At 44.1% G+C, this 19,868-nt stretch overlaps 1 protein-coding gene across 5 annotated transcripts in view; it reads right to left on the reverse strand.

Moving 5' to 3' along the window:
• Positions 1 to 19,868, reverse strand: part of ZNF41 (zinc finger protein 41) — a 45,871-nt gene that overhangs the window by 20,202 nt on the left and 5,801 nt on the right. For 4 of the 5 annotated variants that reach the window (XM_007081605.3, XM_015537317.2, XM_007081607.3 and 1 more), the window contains exon 2: positions 4,937 to 5,183. In XM_007081605.3, coding sequence (XP_007081667.1) covers positions 4,937 to 5,008 — 72 coding nt within the window. In that variant the 5' untranslated portion in view covers positions 5,009 to 5,183. Of the gene's footprint in view, positions 1 to 4,936; positions 5,184 to 10,811; positions 10,881 to 19,868 lie in introns of all 5 variants that reach the window. The other variant, XM_042974561.1, reaches the window with a different exon arrangement.

Genomic DNA, 19,868 nt, shown 5'->3' on the forward strand with positions numbered 1-19,868 from the left:
TTCCATCATTTTACACTCTCAAACATTTTAACAACTCCAGTGGCCCAAGCTGGTGGATGAAAGACCACCCTCATCTCTCTCTCCCCTCCCTGGGAGTCACTAAGGCCACATTCTCAGGGAAAGTGTACAAAGACCATGATAGGCATTACGAGCATTGACACAAGATGAATACACGCAAGGTACGCTGCCCACAGCTGCCCCTCTTTGATCCTTTCCCACTAAAATAGAAGCTTTGGGAGGGGGCATTTTGGTACTAGGAATTTGGGTAGAAAGTAGCTGGTACAGATTCACCCAGATTCCATTCTCATCTGCCACATATGAGAAGGTTTGATTTTCTGGCCCATTTCTACCATGGAGGATGGCATGTGTCCCTATCACCACCAGGACCCCTACAAGGACTTCTTCATCCTAGGTGAGGGTCCCCACTCCAGCTCCTCATGGCTCTCCAGCGACCCACACAGCAATGTCTCCCTTCGGGATCACTGGAACCGGCACACTGTGCGCTCTCATCCCCAGGGCGTGCTGGGCTGCCGGGATTGCCCGCTCACTACCCACTGTGTCCCTGCCACCTTCTCTGTCCCACCCTGCAGCTGGCTTAGGGCTGGGTCCTCCCACTTTGGGGGCTGCCCTCACTCGTGCCCGAGAACATTTCTGTATCACCTCCTGTGATATATGATCTTGCCTTTCTACACCCTGTCCCAGCCTAGCAGAAGGGCTTCCAGCATGTTCGCTGAGCCAGCTGAAAGTGTGCGGTGACTTCTTGGCTCACTGTGCCCTCCCTAGAGGGCAGATACCCAGCCTCTCTGTATGTCTGCCCTTGGCGGGGGTTGTTCGGATCCTTTCTGCTCCCTCTGGCTATTCCCGTTCCCTGGTGCCCCTATGCTCCTCCCTCTGGCTTTCCCCTGCTTCTCCTGCCCACTACTGTGCCTCACTTCTCCCTGCTGCTCCCTCTGCTGGTCCTTATTCCGTCTGCATAGTCCCCATCTGACTCTTCCTTGGTCCCTCTGTTTCCTGTTCCCTCTTAATGTAGGTTGTCCCTGGCCTCTTTCCTGATTGCCCCTGGATTCCTCTAACTGTTCCACGCCTCCTGTTTCTTCTTCCCTTTGACTGCTTCCTGCTGCCCCCGACTGTTCTGTGTTTTCCTTGGACAGTTTTCCCTTGAGCTGATCCTTAGTCTGTGGTACATTTCTTCTGATTGTGCCCTAGTCAATCTGGCTGTTCCCTGGTCCTGATGAGCCTTACTTGTTCCTTCTGTTTGACACAGATTGACTGCCCTTTGAGCCCTCTGACTGCCGCCCAGTCCCAATTCTTTCCTGTGCCTTGGGCAGTCCTGGAATGCATTTCTCAGACACCCTCACTTGATGCTCCCACATCTGGTTCGGGGACCACACTTTGCGGAGAGCTGGTCGACCTGGCTCCTGGCCTAGGCTCTTGATCACCAAAGTCTACTGGTTCTGTGCACTCTGCACCATGCTTGATTCTGTACTTTCACCTTGTCCATCGTTTCCATCATGTCTGACTATTTGCTGGTTCCTCTGGTTGCCTCCTGGGTAGGGTGACCAACTGTTCCAGTTGTCTAGGACTTCCTCTGTTTTAGCAGTGAAGTCCCACGTCCCAGGAAATCCCTGTCACCTTATTCCAGGGAACTCTGGTGGTTCCTCAGCCTCTCTCCAGCTTCTGCGACTGTCCCTTCACCCCAGTGCCTGTTGCGTGGGTCCTCTGGCTGGCAACTAGCTTCAGGAATGGCTACTATGCCTTTCAGCTGTTCTCTAGTCCCTCTTGCTGCTCTCTGGTCACTCGAGTCACTCTCCAACACCAGGTAAACTTTGAATGCCCACTTCGTTGTGTCCCTGTCCTCTGGTTAGCCCCTGGGACTTCTTAGTAGACACCCAGTGCCCAGCACAGCTTTGCTGTTCCCTCTGGCTGTTCCCCAACCTCAGAGACTATTCCTTGTTCCATGTGGCTCCTGGTTTCCTCAGCTACTCCTCAGCCTGGGAGGCCTTTCTTTGTCCTTCCAACTGTCCCATGGGTCAGTCCCTTCCCCACCCCTCCACCTGTTCTGCAGCCTCAGCAGCTGGTCCCTGCTTCCTCTGGCTGCTATCTAGTCCCTTCCCATTCTTTCCTATTCCTTGTTCCCTGGTACCTCTGCCTTTCCCCATCCCCTCAGATTCCCCTCTAAACCCTGGTGCCTTGAGAAGTTGCTTGTCTCACAGGCTCTTGCCCAGAACACCATACCCACCTGCTTTTTTTCCATTTTAGAGCCAAATCTTCTGTTTTCTCATCCCTCTGGATGGTCCCTGCTCCCTGTGGCTGCTACCTGGTTCCTCTACGTTCTGATCCCTGCTCCTATTTGGAGCCCCCTCTTACTGTTCTCGGACCAGCTTCCTTTTCCTTGCTCTCCATTTCTCCAGCCCCAGTGACTGTTTCTTGGTTTCTCTGCTGCCCCTGGCTTCTGGGCTTCTGTTTCCCGTTTCCCCTGTTTGTTCCACTGCGTTCTCAATTGTGCCCGGGGCCCCTTGGCGATCCTCTGTCTCCAGCAAGTGCACCATGGTTCCCTCAGCAGGTGCCTGGGGCTATTCCGCATCCCTCTTTCTCTCACTGACCCTTCTGCCTGTTTTTCCAGCTCCAGCCACTATTTCCTGGTCCTGTTCTTGGGAAGGAAGAGATGAGTGGAGAAATGTGACTCGTACAGCCCAGAATCATTCATCTAGAAATTCCCACACACCTGCTGGCCAAGAGGCCACTTGTAGAAAGACTGGGGAGGACCACGTTGTTGTGGCCCCAAACTGTGGGTCTGTGATGGAGATGACGGAGCAGAGCCTAAACGCCTCCACGGGTACAAGTGCACTGCAGTTAGGCAGCATTTCATTTGCCATTCAACGCCCTTATTCCTTTGACCCAAATATAATTTTGGTGACTCGGGCAAAAAGATTTAAGCGTAGGAATTTTACCACAGCAGTGTTAATCACAACAGAAAACCTGAAACACCCTAAATGCACACACAGTGGAGGGGTTAAATTAAAGTTTATCCAAAGGACATAATGCGGTGTGTTACGTGTACGTGAAGACAAAAGTATTTAGTGCCTAGAAAATTATGTTAAACTGTCAAATTAAAAACCAGGCAACTGGGCGCCTGGGTGGCTGAGTCAGTTAAGCATCCAACTCTTGGTTTTGGCTCAGGTCATGATCTCACAGTTCGTGAGATCAAGCCCTTGGTTGGGTGGGTTTCGTACTAACGGTGTGGAGCCTGCTTGGGATTCTCTCTCTGTCTCCCCCCCTCTTTCTTATTTTATTTTATTTAAAAAAAAGTTTTTTTTTTTAACGTTTATTTACTCTTGAGACAGAGAGAGACAGAGGATGAACGGGGGAGGGTCAGAGAGAGAGAGGGAGACACAGAATCTGAAACGGGCTCCAGGCTCTGAGCTGTCAGCACAGAGCCCGACGCGGGGCTCGAACTCATGAGCCGTGAGATCATGACCTGAGCCGAAGTCGGATGCTTAACCGACTGAGCCACCCAGGCGCCCTCCCCCCCTCTTTCTCTGCCCTTCCCCTGCTCACGCACTCTCTCTTGCTCCCTCTCAAAATAAATACATAAACTTAAAAATAAAAAATAAAAATAAATAGAAAGGAGGCAACCAAATGCTGTGATTCCATTTTCAAACTTGAGCTATATAATGCATATGTATATGGTACGTATGCACACTCACAGCCCCACACATATACCCATATACGTGCACGTATGCGCATACAAAGGAAAAATCAACTGAAAGGAAATATAGCTAAATATTAACAATGGTTTACTTTGGGTAATGCTGGAATTATAAGTAATGTTTTATTCTCTTCTTTTTGTTTACCTGCATTTTCTGACGTTTTATTGGGAAATAGTGAAGTTGTGAAATAATAAAACCAAAATAATTTTTTAATGTTTACTATGATCCTAATGACCATATGACCCTGAGCCCCTGTGACAAGGAGCCTGTCCCAGAGGTGACAGCATCCAGGAAGGTCCGAAGGAGGGGGCTGTCGGGCAGGGTCTGGCTCTTTCATCACATTCCCCTGTTTACAGATTCTCAAGGGGGAGCTTTTTTTTTTTTAATTTTTTTTTAATGTTTATTTATTTTTGAGACAGAGAGAGACAGAGCATGAGCAGGGAAGGGGCAGAGAGAGAGGGAGACACAGAATGTGAAGCAGGCTCCAGGCTCTGAGCTGTCAGCACAGAGCCTGACGCGGGGCTCGAACTCACGGACCGTGAGATCATGACCTGAGCCGAAGTTGGACGCCTAACCGACGGAGCCACCCAGGCGCCCCTCAAGGGGGAACTTTTAGTGGGAAACTTGGTTTGGCTGTAGTGCGGCAAGGGTGGAGGACACATTCAGGAGACCTGGTCCCAGTCCAGTGCTGTCACTCACAATCTGAGAGGCTGGGCAAGTCATGTCCCTTCTCAGGCCATTACCATCTTCGAAAAGAGGAGGAAGACCTAGAAGGACCCTGGAGAATGTTGTCACCCTATTTCCCTGCCATCCTCTCAGTTCCAAAGAAAAGGGATTTTTCTGCCTAGATCAGGATAGAGGAGAAATCAGCAAATCTCCAGACACAAAGGGAAAAGGAGGGTCTAGTGTGGATCAGCTGAGCATCTGCGAAGAGCCAATGGAGAGGGCAGGGCCTGTGTCGGGGGTCGGCGGGGGAAGCGTCTCTCTCTGGCTAGGACCCCAGATGTAGGGTGGCCCTCCCATCCCACCTCTCCTCCATCAGCCACATCACAGGTCCATTGAAACACACAGGGCTCTGGATGTGGGACAGCAGGTGGATGGTGATCTGATAGCCTAGAATCTGCCACTTCTGTGCCCCTCTGCCCCTTCCCTGAGGGCCTGCTGACAGGTCTGGGCTGTGTCCTCACTGAATGAATTCCTGCCCCTGGGGTCCTCTGCCTGCTCACCTCACACGAGCTGCCATGTCCCTCTGGAGCTAGGACCGAGGACCACCGGGGAGAACTCTGGTCAGCTGGCATGTTCCCGCCGGGCCTCAGCTCTCAGGCTCTCTTGCTGATGACTCCACTCTTCCCAGGAGCTTGAAGTCAGGTAGACACCTGTGGACTCAATCAGAGCTGCTGGGGCCGGGAGGTGGGTCCTGCAGCCTTCACTGCGGGGTCTGGCCCAGGGGCTCCTCAGAGACTCCAAGAAACCCTAGAAAGACAGTGTCCACATAGTCCGTCAATCAGCAGCCACCCCACAGATGCCTCCTGGGGGCATCAAGGCGGGCAGCTCTCTGTGCTGGATACTGTGAAAGAGAGAAGTTTAGTAAAACCGACACCAAGCATTAGCATATAACATGAAAAAAAAATACTCATAGGATTTGGTATAAAATGAATGAGGCTTTGAATTCCAGGTCTTCTATGTTCTAGCTAGAATCTGGGGCAAGTCACTTTGGTCAGAGTTCCTTCATCTTAAAATTGAGGATGAAAACACTGGCCTCATAGGGATGTTAGAGATAAATGGTATAAAGCCTCTAAAGCACTCACCCCTGCTTGCTACCTGGAACATATTCTAGTGATATTAAATATTGCTATTATTACAAGGTTGCAAGGCATGTTTTATCAGGTACCTCATTTAATTTTCAAACTCATCCTGGGAACTAGGTAATTCTGCTATTATTATTCCCATTTATCATCAGATAGAGGTGTTCAGAGATATCAAGAAATCTGCCCCAAGATCACTCAGATTAGGGGGAAGGACAGGGACTCGAAGCCAGGTACGCCGGGCTCTACAGTACATTTTCTTAACTACCATGCCAGATGGTGTTCTGTACATGGCAGAGTCATAAAAAACATGATTTCCATTTCCTGCTGCCCTTAAAGTGCTCTGGCTAGGGGATGATCATGTCACATGTGTATAAACTGAGTTTCTGTATAATTCAGTGTATGTTCTGGGCAACTTATAAAGCCCACCCTCTTCTGCCATAGATGAAAACATAAACTCATTGCCTCCCTTCCCCAGCTCCCACCTGGGTCCAGAAAACCAGCATGTCTGCATAGGCTCCTAAATCTATAACCCCCACTGCTTGACAAAACCGTGTCCCAGATGGCACCATCAACTGGTTTCCATAGGCTCCTCAAATAATCACCAATACAGGCAATTGACCCTCAGTAGAAAACCAATCACTGATCTACTCAATGCCCTTTGAGGGCCAAACCTGACCTCCTAGAGGACCCCATAACTCACAGCCCATATATAGAATGAGGGACTCCCATCAAACCTTCAATAACAGTCCTTCACATACTAACTCGCACAGTCCTGCATTTACAGATATCCACAGGTCCCAATCAATGACTCCTATAGGGCCACCAAAACTGACTCCCGACCATTTGTAACCCCAGGCTTGCAATCAATCATTCACCACCTCCACGTTCCAATCAATAACTCGCATGGGCTAATCGATGCCTTCAGATATTTACATCTCCAACTCTTATAAAACCTCAAGAATTTCCCGATTGTCACTCACTGCTCCAATATGAATCACATCTATAGGCTTTAGATTATCTAATCCTAATGGACCCTAACTCATTGATCCTCCCCCACAGAAATCCCCCCAATCCTGGACTCCCAGAGGAACCAAATCAACCCCATATCTGATTTGGCACTGAATTTAAAGGATAAAAAGCAAACCCAAAACACTTCCAGGAAGAAACAACACATTATTTACAACGGAAAGGGCTCACAATGGCACTAGACTTTTTATTGGCACCAATAGGAATCATATTAGAAGAAAACATCTACAAATTATTGAGAGAAAAGGGCTGAGATCCGAGAATTTTAAACCCATCCTAGTTCAATACCATTCTTCTGTCAGCGCAAAAGACGATTTTAGACACAAAAGCATCTACAGCATTATGCCAATATTCCTATCTCAGGAGAATACTCCAGGGAGTAGTCTAAACAATTATAAACTGAATAGTAGCAGAAACCTCAAAATCAGAGGAAAGCAGTCTTGAGAAATGATTCTCATAATACACAGTTATATCTGAATAAAGAAAAATAATGTAATTGGGCATTTTGAATAAATAAGATCATTACTAACTGGAAATTTTAAAATACCCTGGAAAAATCTACTGAGTGAAATGAGGAGGGGAAGGCCAATCAATCACATACCTCTATTAGTAGATCCAAATACTAGTACAACATTATTGGATCTAGTAATAGAGAAAATATAGATCATCATACCTGTAAGAGAGGTGAAGGCAACTACTAGCAGAAATTGATAAAAATAATCAAAACTCCAAACTATCAGAAGCCCAAGATATTAAGACCTTTTAAAAATTATTTTTTATTAAATTTTTTTAAATATTTATTTATTTTTGAGAGAGGGAGACAGAGTGCGAGCAGGAGAGGGGCAGAGAGGGACGGAGACACAGAATCCGAAGCAGGCTCCAGGCTCTGAGCTGTCAGCACAGAGCCCGACATGGGGCTCGAACTCGCAAGCGGTGAGATCATGACCTGAGCCAAAATAGGATGCTCAACTGACTGAGCCACCCAGGCGCCCCAAATTATTTTTTTTTAATTTGAGAGAGAGAGAGAGTGAGCACAGGCAGGGTAGGGGCAGAGAGAAGGACAGACAGAATCTGAAGCAGGCTCCATACCATCAGCACAGAGCCCGATGTAGGGCTCAGATTCACAAACCGTGGGATCATGACCTGAGCCGAGACCAAGAGCTGGACACTTAACTGACTGAGCCACCCAGGCGCCCTGAAATTTAATACGTTACAATTCAACTAAACTGAATGAGCTGAATCCTGCCATAAAAGGTAAAGACGATGGGACCGGTTAACAAAACAAAAATACAGTCGCCACACATCTAAATAAAAAAGACAAAGATGTGAGATGAAGCACTGGACAGAAACATGCCGTGCTATTTATCATTCTTTCTGTTATGGTCAGCACTCATTATGTCTTAGTTAGGAAAGCTTTGCCTACCTCAGGGTCATAAAGATGTCCCATGTTTTCTTAATTTTTATTGTTCTTTCACATTTAGATTTATAGTCCTCTCGGGAAGGGTTTTGGTGCATGGTATGTGTTAGGGTCAAGATTCATTTCTTCCACATGGATATCAAGGTGATCCAGCGTGGCTTATTGAAAAGACTACCCTTTCTCCACTGCTCTGCAATGTTGCTCTGTGACTGTATATGTGGAGGTTCATTCCTGAACTCTGTATTTCCATTGGTCTATTTGTCTATTCTTGGAACAGCACTACCGTGTCTTAATTAATGTGCCTCATATCAGGTTTTGCTATCTGGTAGAATAAGAGGTTATTAAATTAGACTACACTAACATTAAAGACCTCTGTTCATCAGAAGATGAAATTAAGAGTGTAGGGGCGCCTGGGTGGCTCAGTCGGTTAAGCGGCCGACTTCGGCTCAGGTCATGATCTCGCGGTTCGTGAGTTCCAGCCCTGCGTCAGGCTCTGTGCTGATGGCTCGGAGCCTGGAGCCTGCTTCGGATTCTGTGTCTCCTTCTCTTTCTGCTCCTCCCCTGCTCACACATAGTCTCTCTCTCTCAAAAATAAATAAAAATTTTAAAAAACCCCAAAACTTTGAGTGTAAAGGCAAATCCCACAGTGGGGGAAGTTAACTGCAATACCTGTATCTGACAAACAATTCATGTCTCAAATGTATCAGGAATTCCTAGAAACCAATAGGAGCCAGAGGAAAAGAGCAAAAGGAACAGGAACTTCCCGAAGAAGATACCCGAGTGGCGAGTAAGCCGAGGAAAAGATGCTCAACTTCATTAGTTAGCAAGGAAATATAAACTGCAATCAGACATGCCTTCATGCCCACCAGAAATGGCTAAAACGAAAACGATGGCAAATAACCAAGAGACCCGGTGAGGATACGAGGGGCGGAAACCCGTAAGTTGTTTTTAAGGAGCACAAAAGAGTACAAACACTTTGCAGAGCTGTTGGGTGTGGTATTATCTACGAAAGCTGAACATAGGCAATATCCTCCTAGGAGTGTACTCCCGAGAAATGCGAACACATGTTCACTGAAAGACAGGATATGTTCAGGATGGCTTTATTCAAACCTGAAAATTAGGCAAACGCCCATCAACATCAGACTAGATAAATAAGTGGTCTTACAGTCATACAAGGAAGTACTATACAGCAACAGGAATGAACAAGTGACTACAGACAACACACATGAATCTCATCTGATGCATCGGCCAAAGAAGCCAGACCCAAAAGAGCTATGAGTCAACACTGTACGATTGTGTTTATATAACTTTCGAAAACATGTAAAACCATTCTATTGCCGCTAGAAGGCAGGATATTGGTCCCCCGTTGGGAGGAGGTTGGGGATTGGAAAGGAACACAAGGGGGTGTCTTCTGGGTGCTAGTCACGTTCTATTTCTTAATCTAGGTGGTGGTTGTGCGTGTTCGCTCAGTCTGTTAAAAAATCATCAAGCTAAATGTGCATAATCTGTGCAGTTTTCTGTATTATAATTAAACATTTAAAAAACATATGACACACCAGGCAAGTGCAAGAAAATGCAAGCACATCTAGAAATATGATGATTGAGGTGGAAATTAAGCCCAAAGTGCTCAATACATTAACAAAGGGGGCCATTTTTAATAATAAAATATACAATAAAGAAGGATGTAAACCTTTGCATAAACCTTTAGTGGTCATTCAATATATACAAATAAAACTAGCACAGACGCATGAACTCACATGAAGTCTTTTTTTTTTTTTAGAGAGAGAGCACGAGTCAGAGAGAGGGGCAGAGGGAGAGGGAGGGAGAGAATCCCAAGCAGGTTCCATGCTCAGTCAGCACAGAGCCCAATGCGGGGCTCAATCCTACAATCCTGGGATCATGACCTGAGCCAAAATCAAGAGTCGGATGCTCAACCAACTGAGCCACCCAGGTACCCCAAAACCACATGAAGTCTTAAAAATCATAATTATGGAGACTTCCTCTTGTGGAGATGGAGTAGATATGTTTAACTGTTTTTTCTGCTACATACAACTAACAAGTGTGGACATCATATATAAAACATAGGAAGATTCTGAAAGAAATGAAGAAGGCATATTGGCTAGGGATCCTGAGACCCCAAAAACGATGTGGCAGTACAGGGTTTTCTTTTAGCCTCAGATATCCTAGACTTGGTGCTAGAGAAGCCAGCAACCTAGAAAGGCCAATGGGTGCAGACAAAAAGTGCCCAAAGAAAAGCCTGCTCTCTCTAGTCAAAGGACCAGGGAAGAGGCAGTCTAGGAAGATAGAAAACTTTCAGACAATGATGGCTCTACTCAAGCCAAGCACCACAGAAAACACTGGGGTCCCACCACCATCACTAACAGCAAAGGCCAAGTGGAGAGCCCATATTCCCACCCTTGACAAACTGTAACTTCTTACAGTACCCCCAGCCCAACAACCCTTGCCCCCTGCCAAGGCGGTATCAGAGAAAGCCCATTAGGGTGCTGGAGCTTTCTGCCTTGCTGGGCAATAATAACCACTGCCTCTTCCTCTCCCACCCGTTGGTGACAGTGGAGACAATGTGAGGAGTCTGGGCTCCCATCCTCACCCAGAGCTAACACAGTGTCCTCCCTTCTCCCCACTGAGTGATGTCAGAGGAGGCCTACTAGAGCTGTCACCAAGGCTCAGCAGTAACTAGGCCACTTCTGCCAACAATGTCAAGGGGCATCAAATGGGAAGCAGTGACAAGGCACCTATCTCCCTCCCAGTCAGGGTGGCATCAGCAGAGGCCTAGGGGGAAGCATGAACTCCTACCCCAACCGGGCAATATAAGGGACACCCCCCGCCTACCGCAAAGAAGCCAAGTGGAGTAATGAGCTGACATCTCCCTTCACCCAACGGAGGTCTGTCAAAGGACGCCTGTGAAAACATGAGAGTTAAATGAATTCCAGAGCCTCTTAATTTAATACCCACATGTCCTAGACACGATGAAACATCAGATGTCATACCAAGAACCGGGAACACCTCAGCTGGAAGGAGGAAAGATTACTGAGCAGATGCCAACACTGAAACCCCAACAGATGCCAGAACTGCCTGACAAGGATTTTAGAGCAGCCATCGTAAACACACTTCACTGGGCAATTATGAAGAATGCCTAACACAAATGAGACAATAGAAAACCTCAGCGAAGAAATATAGGCATTTGCTCACTTCGTGTCTCTGTGTCACGTTTTGGTAATATAGTTCTCGTAATATTTCAAACCTTTGCACTATTCTTATATTTATTGTGGTGACCTGTGGCCAGTGACCTTGGACGTTACTATTATAATAATGGTTTTGGGGTGCCGCAAGCCACCTCCATATAACCAGCCACAACACTCCCTTAAGCCAAAGCCTAATCCCCAGCAAGGCACTCACTCCTTTCAATTCTCTGAAGGCTGAGAGAGGTGAGGAAGTTGCAGAAAAAAAGTTTGATGCTGGCAGAGGTCGGTTCATGCATTTTAAGGAAGGAAGCCACCTCCATAACATACAAGTGTAGGCAAAGCAGTGGGTGCTGATATAGAAGCTGCAGCAAATTATCCAGAAGCTCTAGCTCAGATAAGGAAGGTGGCCACACTAAACAGTAGATTTTCAATGTAGACGAAACAACCCTCTATTGGAAGAAGGTGCCATTTAGGACCAGAAGTAAATGGCACAACATCTTTCCTTTAAAAAAATTTTTTTTAATGTTTATTTATTTTCAGAGAGAGAGAGAGAAAGACAGACAGAGACAAACAGAGACAGAGCATGAGTGGGGAAGGGGCAGAGAGACAGAGGGAGACACCGAATCAGAAGCAGGCTCCAGGCTCCGAGCTGTCAGCACAGAGCCTGATGCGGGGCTTGAACCCACGAACCACAAGATCATGACGGGAGCTGAAGTCAGATGCCCAACCGACTGAGCTACCCAGGCGCCCCGAACAACATGTTTCAAGTGCTAAAAGGAAAGACTTGTTAGCCTAGCATCCCATGCCCATAGAAGATATCCTTCAGGAATGAAAGAAGTATTGAGACATTTTCAGGTCAAGGAAAAGTAGGAATTTATTACCAGCAGGCTTACCAAAAAAGAATGGCTATAGGAAGTTCTCTAACCAGAAAGGAAATGATAAAAGAAAATGGACCATCAGTAAGGAAGAAAGAATATGGAAAGAGCAAAAAATATAGGTAAATATAATATGCTTTCCTTCTCTTAAGTTTTCTAAAATAGGTTTGACAGTTGAAGCAAACATTATAACCCCATCTAATGTGGTGCTCAATGCATATAAAGGAAATATATAAGACAATTATATTAAGACAATGAATAGGGGAGGATAAAGAGAAAAGGGGTAAGGAAGATCTCCACACTTCGCTGAAAGTGGTAAAATGATACCAATAGACATTGATAAGTTGTGTATATATTACACAATACATAAAACATCTGGCAAAAAAAAAGCTCCATAAGGAGATCCTCCTGAAAATACTAGATAATCAAAATGGAATTCTTCAAAATGCCCATATACCCCAAAGAAAGGGGAAAAATAAAGGAGAAAACAAAAACAGAGAGAACAAACAGAAAACACAAAATATGACAGGCTCCAACCTTAACATATAAATAGTTATATAAAGTGTAAATGGTATAAATGCACTAATTAGAGACAGAAATTGGCAGATTCAATTTAAAAAATCATGATCCAGGGGCACCTGGGTGGCTCAGTCAGTGGAGTGTTCGACTCTTGATTTCAGCTCAGGCTCAGGTCATGATCCCAGTGCTGTGGGATCAAGCTCCGTATTGGGCTCCATGCTGAGTGTGGAGCTCTTTCTCTCTCTCTCTAAAATAAAAAAATAAAAAATAAAAAATCGTGACCCAATTATGTACTGCCTACAAGAAATGTGCTTCAAATATGATGATATATGTAGGTTGAACTAACTAGAGTTTAAATAAAAATTTGAAAAAAAATAAAATAATAAAAATTGAAAAGGAAAGCTGTATCATGCAAACATTGATTAAAAGGAAGCAGGAGTGAACTTATTAATATTGGATAGAGTAGTAGACTTCAGAGTAAAGAAAATTACCAGGGACATACAGAGACATTACATAACGATAAAAGGGTCAATCCGCCAAGAAGACATAGCAATTTTAAGTGTGTATACACCATGCAATAGAATTGCAAAATATATGAAGCAAAATTTGATGAAACTGAAAGGAGAAATAGACAAAAGTCACAATTATAGTTGGAGGCTTCAATACCCTTCCTTCGGCAACTGACAGAACAACTGGACAGAAAATCAGCAAGGTTAAAAAAAGAATTCATGAACACCATCAACCGACAGGATCTGAGCAACATTTATAGAACATTCCACCCAACAGTAGCAGAATATACATTCTTTTTAAATGTCCACAGAAAATAGACCATAAAGACCATATCCTAGACAACATGACAAACCTCAACAACTGTAGAAGAATTGAAATCACACATAGTATGCTCACTGACAACAATGGAGTGAAACCAGTAATCAAAACAAAAAGGAACAGGAAAATCCCCAAACACTCAGAAACTCAACAACATCTTCTAAATAAACCACAGGCCAAAGAGGAAGTCTCAAGGGAAACTTAAAAAAAAATTTTTTTTAATGTTTATTTATTTTTGAGACAATGCGAGAGACAGAGTGCAAGCAGCAGAGGGGCAGACAGAGGGAGACACAGAATCTGAAGCGGGCTCCAGGCTCTGAGCTGTCAGCCCAGAGCCCGACGCAGGGCTCGAACTCATGAACCGTGAGATCACGACCTGAGCCGAAGCTGGACGCTTAACCGACTGAGTCACTCAGGTGCCCTGTCTCAAGGGAAATTTTTAAAAAATACATGGGGGGCGCCTGGGTGGCTCAGTCGGTTGAGCGGCCGACTTCGGCTCAGGTCATGATCTCGCGGTTCGTGAGTTCAAGCCCCGCGTCGGGCTCTGGGCTGACAGCTCAGAGCCTGGAGCCCGCTTCAGATTCTGTGTCTCCCTCTCTCTGGCCCTCCCCCCCGTTCATGCTCTGTCTCTCTCTCTCTCAAAATTAAATAAACATTAAATTAAAAAAAAAAAAGAAAGAAAAAAATACATGGGACTAAATAAAAATGAAAATACCACATATCAAAATTTGTAGGATACAATCTCAGGCATATAATCTTTTAATCCCTACTTGATGACCTAAGCATTGACCTTGGGCCTAGAACACTTCCTTCCCAAAAGACAAAGAGCTCACATAGCCTGTGTTGGGTTTATTGCCTTGTGTGGGAATATTTTTCCCTACTTCAGACTGAGTGTGTGCTGTTCCTTTTTTAAAAATTTTTTATATGTTTGTTTATTTTTGAGAGAAAGAGAGACAAGAGACAGAGCATGAGCAGGGGACGGGCAGAGAGAGACTGAGACACAGAATCCGAAGCAGGGTCCAGGCTCCGAGCTGTCAGCACAGAGAGCCCGATGCGGGACTCCAACCCACAACGGTGAGATCATGACCTGAGCCAAAGTCCCAACTGATTGAGCCACCCAGGTGCCCCAGTGTGTGCTATTTCTTTCTGCTGAACTTTTGTACATCAATGGCCCCCAGCTTTCAGTATTTCAGACTCTGCAAGGGAGGGGGTGAGGTGCTTCCACTGTGACATGAGAGGTGTGTGAATTGTATCTAAGTTTAGTTTAATTTCTATTTCCTTGCTAACTAATGGAGTGAAGGATCTCTTCCGATGCTTATTTGCCGTTTGGCTGCGAGGGGACCTGCTAGCTATGAGAAAAGAATGCACACTCCTGATGCTGATCTCGCTCTGTCTCTTCTCCGTGTGAGTAAAGCATTGTTCCATTCCATGCTTGACTGTGTTGTGTTTTCCTTGGTGACTCTGATACCAAAGTGCAGTGGGCAGAAGTGTTTGGAGTCCTCCCCTGGGATTGATAACCAGTGCCCAAGACACTGCTCCATAAACTAAAGGAGTGCTGTAAGTGAAATTTATGGCACTAAATGTTTACAAGTAAAAAGAGAAAAAGCCTCAAGTCAGTAATCTAAACCCTCATCTCAAGAAATTAGAAAAGAAGGGGTGCCTGGCTGGCTCAGTCGGTAGAGCATGCAACTCTTGAGCTCAGGGTCGTGAGTTAGAGCCCCATGTTGGGTGTAGAGAGTACTCAGAAATAAAATCCGAAAAAAAAAAAAAAGAAATTAGAAAAGAAGAACAAAGCAAACCCAAAGCCAACAGCAGAAAAGAAATAATAAAATAGGAGCAGGAATCAAGGACACTGAAAACAGAAAAACAATAGAGAAAAACAATCAATCATAGGCTGGTTTTCCAAAAAGAATAATAAAATAAACAAACCTCTATTAATATTGATAACGAAAAAGTCAGAGACACAAATGATTAATATTAGGAAGGAAATAGGGGATATCACTATAGACCCTGAAGACATCAAAAGAATAATAAAGAAATACAATAATAAATTTGACAACTTATATGAAATGGACTAATTCCTCGGAAAGTACAAACTACCACAACTCTTCCACTATGAAATAGTTCATTTGAATAGCCTCGTAACTATTAAGGAAACTGAATTTGTGATTTTAAAAATAATGCTTGAAATAGGTACCTGGGGTGCCTGGGTGGCTCACTTAGTTGAGCATCCGACTCTCGATTTCAGCTCAGGTCATGATGCCAGGGTTGTGGGATTGAGCCCCACATCAGGCTCCACATGTGTGGAGCCTGCCTAAGATTCTCTATTTCTCTGTCTCTGTCTCTCTCTCTCTCTCTCCCTTGCTCGTGCGCTCTCTCTCTCAAAAATAAAAAAATTAAAAAGAAAAAAGAAATGTCTAGGCTAAAATGGTTTCACTGGAGATTTCCACAAACTTCTCAAAAAGAATTAACATCAGTCCCACTCCATCTCTTCCAGAAAATAGAAGAGAGAATTCTTAACTCATTCCCTAAAGCCTGATACCAAAATGAGACAAAGAGTACAAAAAAGACACTGTTGATGTGTTAATGTTTTCCCACTGGGTTTATACCTGGTTTGCATAGCAAATTTTGCATTCTGTCATCAGCTGTATTTGAAAATAGGATGTTTCTTGATGAATTATTCTATTACCTAACCAAAAAAGTCTTAAAAAAAACTACAGACCAATATCCTTCATGAACATAGATGCAAAAATTCTTAACAAAATATTAGCAAATATAATTCAGCGATATACAAAGAGAATTGTACACCGTGACCAAGGGGGGGTATTGCAGGAATGCAAGATGAACTCAATATTTGAAAATTAATCAATGTAATCTACCATATTAACAAGCCAAAGAAGAAAAAATCACATGATCATATCAATCAATGCCGAAAAAGATTTTGACAAAATCTAACACCCATTCATGACAAAAAAAAAAAAAAAAAGAAAAACTCTTAGAACCTTGGAATAAAAGGAAACTTTGTCAACTTGATAAAAAAAGACCTACAAAAAAAACTATAACTAACATCATATTTAATAGTGAGAGACCGAATGTCCCCTAATATCAGGAACAATGCAAATATGTTGACTATTACCACTTTTGTTTTTAATTAAAAAATTTTTTATGTTTATTTTTGAGAGAGAGAGAGAGACAGAGTGTGAGTAGGGGAGGGGCAGAGAGACAGGGAGACACCGAATCTGAAGCAGGCTCCAGGCTCTGAGCTGTCAGCACAGAGCCCAATGAGGAGCTCAAACTCATGAACTATGAGATCATGACCTGAGCTGAAGTCGGATGCTCAACTGATTGAGCCACCCAGGTGCCCCTCACCACTCTTATTCAATATAGTAATGAAAATTCTAGCCAGTGCAATAAAGCAAGAAAAAGGAATAAAAGGCATACGGATTGAAAAGGAAGAAATAATACTGACCCTATTTGCAGATACTATGATGGTCCTGATAGAAAATCCCTAGGAACTTACACAAAAACTTCTAGAAGTAATGACTTCAACAAGGTTATGGGACACAAGAACAATACACAAAAATCAGCTGTACTTTTATATACTACAAATGAACATGATGAAACAAATAAATACAATAATTTACATCACTCAGAAAATGAAATATTTAGGTGTAAATGTAACAAAACATGTATAGGGCTCGCATGCTGAAAACTAGAGAATGTTGATGTAAGAAATCAACAGAGATCTAAATAAATGGAGAGAGCTACTGTGTTTATGGTTTGGCAGCCTTAACATAGTAAAAATATCAATTCTCCACAAGTTGACATACAGACTTAATAGAATTCCTATTAAAATCTCGACAAGAAGTTTTTGTAGACATAGGCAAAGTTATTGTTTTCTTTTAAAAATTTTTTAACATTTATTTATTTTTGAGACAGAGAAACAGAGTGTGAGCAGGAGAGGGATAGAGAGAGAGGGAGACACAGTATCCGAAGCAGGCTCTAGGCTCCAAGCTGTCAGCACAGAGCCCAATGTGGGGCTCGAACTCACAAAACGTGAGATCAAGGCCTGAGCCAAAGATGAATGCTTCACTGACTGAGCCACCCAGGAGCCCCTCTTTTTAAAAAATGTTTATTTATTTATTTTGAGAGAGACAGAGAGCGAGCACAAGCAGGGGAGGGGGAGAGAGAGAGGGGGAGAAAGAACCCCAACCAGGCTCTGCACTGTGAGCACAGAGCGCAACGTGGGGCTTGAACCCACAAACCATGACATCACGACCCGAGCCAAAACCAAGAGTCAGACGCTCAACTGACTGAGACACCCAGGAGCCCCTGGGCAAAGGTATTCTTAAATTTATGTGGGAGGACACGGGGCGCCTGGGTGGCTCAGTCGGTTGAGCGTCCGACTTCAGCTCAGGTCACGATCTCGCGGTCCGTGAGTTCGAGCCCCGCGTCGGGCTCTGGGCTGACGGCTCAGAGCCTGGAGCCTGCTTCCGATTCTGTGTCTCCCTCTCTCTCTGCCCCTCCCCCGTTCATGCTGTGTCTCTCTCTGTCTCAAAAATAAATAAACGTTAAAAAAAAATTAAAAAAAAATTTATGTGGGAGGACAAAGGATCTACAATAGCTAAAACATTTCTGACAAAGAAACAGGAGAAATCAATCTACCTGATTTCAAGACATTTTATTTAACTACAGGATTCAAGACAATGTGGTACTGATGAAGGGCAGACACACACATCAGTGAAACTGAAGAGAGAACCCAGAAATAGCCCCACACAAGTAGAGCCAACTTTTTTTTTTTTTTACAAAGGCGCAGAAACAATTCAATGGATGAAGGAAGGTCTTTTCAACAAATGGTGCCGGAGTAACTGGATCATTCATAAGGAAAAAACAAAATGAATCTCGATTGAAATGTCACACTTCATAAAAAATTAACCTGAAATGGATCATAGATTCAAATGCACAATGTAAAACTGTCAATGTGTTAAAAGACAACGTGGGGGGAAATCATCAGGACTTAAGGCTTAGTGAGACGTCTTAGATACGACACCAAAAACATGATCAATAAGAGAAAATGCACATATATTTGATTTCACCAGATTAAAAACTGTAGCAAAAGACACTGTGAGGAGGATGAAATGACAAGCTACAGACTTTGAGAAAGTATCTGGCAAAGACTCATAACTGCAACGTATGAAGGATTCTCAAAATTCAATACCGAAGGAACAAAACAATCCAGTTAGAAAATGGGCCAAAGACATGAAGAGATTTCACCAAACACGATACAGGGGGCACAAATAAGCACCAGAGAATATGTTCAACATCCACAGACAAGCATATTCTAGAATTTCGATGGAAAGGCACAGCCCCTAGAATAGCGAAAGCAGTATTAATGGAGAAGAATAAGGTGGGAGTGAACAAAATAATGTATCACACGCAGCTCTATGAGAATATAAAATCCCCAGCAAACATAAACTACCGAAATTAATCCCCCCGCCCCCAAAGGCTGTTAAGACCAGTAACCAGAGAAAAGAAAATAATTACAATTTTCGGATTTTAAAAGACCAGTGCTGAATGTATATTGGTGCAGTCACTGTGGTAACAGTATGGAGATTCCGCAAAAAACTGAAAAACAGAAATACCATATGATTTGGTAATTCCACTACTGGGTATATACTCAAAGAAAATGAAAACACTAATTCAAAAAGATATATGCACCCCTATGTTTACTGAAGCATTATTTACGATAGCCAAGATATGGAAGCAACCCACGTGTCCATGCATGGATGAATGGACAAAGAAAATGGCTGAACCTTAAAGAAAATAATCTCTATGCCATTTTAACATATAAAAAGATATAAATCTCTTGGATTCTTGTTAAAAAGTGGCAGAACCTTAATATCGACACATGCAAATATAGTACAAAGGCAAGAAAAGTATAAACAGTTTTCTTCTAGTGGCAAAATTTTTAAATAAAATATTACTAACTCAAATCCAACCATGTCTCATAAGAAAAATTCCTCCTAACCAAACAGAATTATCCCAGGAAGTCAAAGATGGGGCCACACTACATATCAGTATAATTCATTACAACAGTCAATTAAAGAGAACAACACCATAAGACTAGTAACATCAAAAAGCATCTGGGCGCGCCTGGGGTGGTTCAGTCAGTTAAGCGTCCAACTTCAGCCCAGGTCATGATCTCGCGGTGAGTTCAAGCCCTGCGTCGGGCTCTGTGCTGACAGGTCCGAGCCTGGAGCCTGCTTCGGATTCTGTGTCTCCTCTCTCTCTCTCTCTGCCCCTCCCCTGCTCATGCTGTCTCTCTCTCACAAGAATAAACATTTAAAAAAACATTTTTAGGGGCGCCTGGGTGGCTCAGTCGGTTAAGCGGCCGACTTCGGCTCAGGTCATGATCTCGCGGTCCGTGAGTTCGAGCCCCGCGTCGGGCTCTGTGCTAACAGCTCAGAGCCTGGAGCCCGTTT

Source organism: Panthera tigris, chromosome X (genome assembly GCF_018350195.1).
Source record: "Panthera tigris isolate Pti1 chromosome X, P.tigris_Pti1_mat1.1, whole genome shotgun sequence".
Classification (NCBI taxonomy): domain Eukaryota; kingdom Metazoa; phylum Chordata; class Mammalia; order Carnivora; family Felidae; genus Panthera; species Panthera tigris.